The sequence below is a fragment of the Salmo salar genome, chromosome 14 (assembly GCF_965601325.2).
Source record: "Salmo salar chromosome 14, fSalSal1, whole genome shotgun sequence".
In the NCBI taxonomy this organism is placed as follows: Eukaryota; Metazoa; Chordata; class Actinopteri; order Salmoniformes; family Salmonidae; genus Salmo; species Salmo salar.
Window position 1 is genome coordinate 98,766,098 of NC_138304.1, and position 3,280 is coordinate 98,769,377.

At 48.3% G+C, this 3,280-nt stretch overlaps 1 protein-coding gene across 1 annotated transcript in view; it reads right to left on the reverse strand.

The window, feature by feature from the left end:
- Positions 1–2,938, reverse strand: part of itgb8 (integrin, beta 8) — a 33,101-nt gene extending 30,163 nt beyond the window's left edge. The window contains exon 1 of the mRNA XM_045694953.2: positions 2,851–2,938. Coding sequence (XP_045550909.2) covers positions 2,851–2,938 — 88 coding nt within the window. The remainder of the gene's footprint in view (positions 1–2,850) is intronic.
- Between the last annotated feature and the right edge of the window lie 342 nt (positions 2,939–3,280).

The window sequence follows — 3,280 nt, forward strand, 5'->3', positions numbered from 1 at the left end:
TTAGGGTTAAGATCAGAATTAGTGTTAGAATTATGTTAAGGGTTAGGGTTAGGAGCTAGGGTTCGTTTTAGGACCTAGGCATAGGGTTAAGGTTAGGTTTTTGGGTTAAGGTTAGGGTTAGGGTTAAGGTTAGGTTTTTGGGTTAAGGTTAGGGCTAGGGTTAAGGTTAGGTTTTTGGGTTAAGGTTAGGGCTAGGGTTAAGGTTAGGTTTTTGGGTTAAGGTTAGGGCTAGGGTTAAGGTTAGGGTAAGAGTAAGAGTACGGGTTAGGTTAAGGGAAAATAAGATTTTGAATCGGACTGAATTGTGTGTCCCCACAGGGTTAGCTGTACAAGACTGTGTGTATGTGTGTATATGTGTGTGTGTGTGTGTGTGTGTGTGTGTGTGTGTGTGTGTGTGTGTGTGTGTGTGTGTGGTGTGTGTGTGTGTGTGTGTGTGTGTGTGTGTGTGTGTGTGTGTGTGTGTGTGTGTGTGTGTGTGTGTGTGTGTGTGTGTGTGTGTGTGTGTGTGTGTGTGTGTGTGTGTGTGTGTACAGGTGCTCCAGTGTAGTTATTTCACAAGTTTACTCACAAGATCAGCCCTTCATATAAGGAAATTAGTCAATTGAAAAGAAATTCATTAGGCCCTAATCTATGGAGTTCACACCCAGCCAATCAGAATGATTTTTCCCCTACAAAAGGGCTTTATTACAGGTAGCCTAGTGGTTAGAGTGTAGGGACGCCAGGTAGCCTAGTGGTTAGAGTGTAGGGTCGGCAGGTAGCCTAGTGGTTAGAGTGTAGGGACGGCAGGTAGCCTAGTGGTTAGAGTGTAGGGACGGCAGGTAGCCTGGTGGTTAGAGTGTAGGGACGGCAGGTAGCCTGGTGGTTAGAGTGTAGGGACGGCAGGTAGCCTAGTGGTTAGAGTGTAGGGATGGCAGGTAGCCTAGTGGTTAGAGTGTAGGGACGGCAGGTAGCCTAGTGGTTAGAGTGTAGGGACGGCAGGTAGCCTAGTGGTTAGAGTGTAGGGATGGCAGGTAGCCTAGTGGTTAGAGTGTAGGGATGGCAGGTAGCCTTGTGGTTAGAGTGTAGGGGGGGGGCAGGTAGCCTAGCGGTTAGAGTGTAGGGACGGCAGGTAGCCTAGTGGTTAGACTGTATGGACGGCAGGTAGCCTAGTGGTTAGAGTGTAGGGGAGGCAGGTAGCCTGGTGGTTAGAGTGTAGGGACGGCAGGTAGCCTAGTGGTTAGAGTGTAGGGGAGGCAGGTAGCCTGGTGGTTAGAGTGTAGGGACGGCAGGTAGCCTAGTGGTTAGAGTGTAGGGACGGCAGGTAGCCTAGTGGTTAGAGTGTAGGGATGGCAGGTAGCCTAGTGGTTAGAGTGTAGGGATGGCAGGTAGCCTTGTGGTTAGAGTGTAGGGGGGGGGCAGGTAGCCTAGCGGTTAGAGTGTAGGGACGGCAGGTAGCCTAGTGGTTAGACTGTATGGACGGCAGGTAGCCTAGTGGTTAGAGTGTAGGGATGGCAGGTAGCCTAGTGGTTAGAGTGTAGGGGGGGGGGGGGCAGGTAGCCTAGTGGTTAGAGTGTAGGGACGGCAGGTAGCCTAGTGGTTAGAGTGTAGGGACGGCAGGTAGCCTAGTGGTTAGAGTGTAGGGACGGCAGGTAGCCTAGTGGTTAGAGTGTAGGGGGGGCAGGTAGCCTAGTGGTTAGAGTGTAGGGGGGGCAGGTAGCCTAGTGGTTAGAGTGTAGGGATGGCAGGTAGCCTAGTGGTTAGAGTGTAGGGACGGCAGGTAGCCTAGTGGTTAGAGTGTAGGGACGGCAGGTAGCCTAGTGGTTAGAGTGTAGGGACGGCAGGTAGCCTAGTGGTTAGAGTGTAGGGACGGCAGGTAGCCTAGTGGTTAGAGTGTAGGGACGGCAGGTAGCCTAGTTAGAGCATTGGGCCAGTAACCGAAAGGTTGCTAGATCGAATCCCTGAGCTGACAAGGTAAAACATCTGTCGTTCTGTCCCTGAACAAGGCAGTTAACCCACTGTTCCCCAGTAGGCCGTCATTGTAAATAAGAATTTGTTATTAACTGACTTGACTAGTTAAATAAAGGTTTAAAAAAATCACCTTCACCATGCAGTCAAACACATTAATCAGAGTAATTATGCTACAGACAGTAGAGTAGGCAAATACTGTGCTTCTAAACAATGTCCCGCATATGGACCTAATTCCACTACCAAATCAATAGCATTCCCTGTGAGATTTCGTAATGTTATGTAGGCCTTGTTAGGAATGCTGCAGGTCCCAGCTTGACTCATTTGTTAAATTAATTTATGATGAATTAGTGAATTAACAAGCAGCTCTGACTTAATTACTGTGTAATTAAGTTACAGCTTGAAAACACAACACAGGCTACATCGGTACTAACATCGGTACTAACTAAGTCGAGGCTGATCACAACTCTGACATATCAATGCCGTGATAAACATAATCAACGCCTTTTGAATGCCTGAAGAGATTTATAATATAAGTCTGAGCATATAACAGTATGCAACATGTATTTGATAGATGCAGTGCATTGATAGGCTATATGTGATTTTCATTGTTATTGACAGAATAACGTGTTTGAGCGCAACGTCGCGTCGTGGACACTGATAGATGACCAGCAGGGTGACGAGTCGGGACTATTATCCGGACTGGTCTCATAAACTAGACATAACATAATAAACGCAAATCCGGGACACACTGACATATTCATTCATTGTTAATGATTGCTTTATTCATTCATCTGTCACACCCATTGACACAATGATGACGTTATCCATTTAGTAATGATCCGTCTCCGGTCGTTCTGTCTGCAGTCGCCCAGCCGAGCTATCGAGGTGTATTCTGGGACTCACCGGAACGAGAGCTCCCGCTGGTGATGTTAGCGGCCAAGAGCAGGAAGAGCAGCACAGGATTGTCGTATTTACGTAGCCAGGAAGTCATATCCACACCAGAGGCAGGCTTGTAGTCGAGACAGCAGCAGCAGCAGCTCCGCTCACAGACCGCTACTGACACTGTCCGATAGCAGCAATCAACCGGGAAATACCTTGCGTCCGCGCGAACAAGAAGCAGCGCTGGGAATGCACGGTGGTCGTTGGTGCATCGTTTTTTTTTATTTCCCCCCCATTAATCTGCTTCATGTACAATCACCAGGCAAGCTTTAAAGCGAAAAGGAGAAAGTGAAAACGAGACATCTCTCTTTCTCTCTCATCGTAGCAGCTGTTGTTTTGTGCATTCCCCAGCACATTCTGCGTCCCAGGAGAGACTGAGCCCGTTCGAATAACA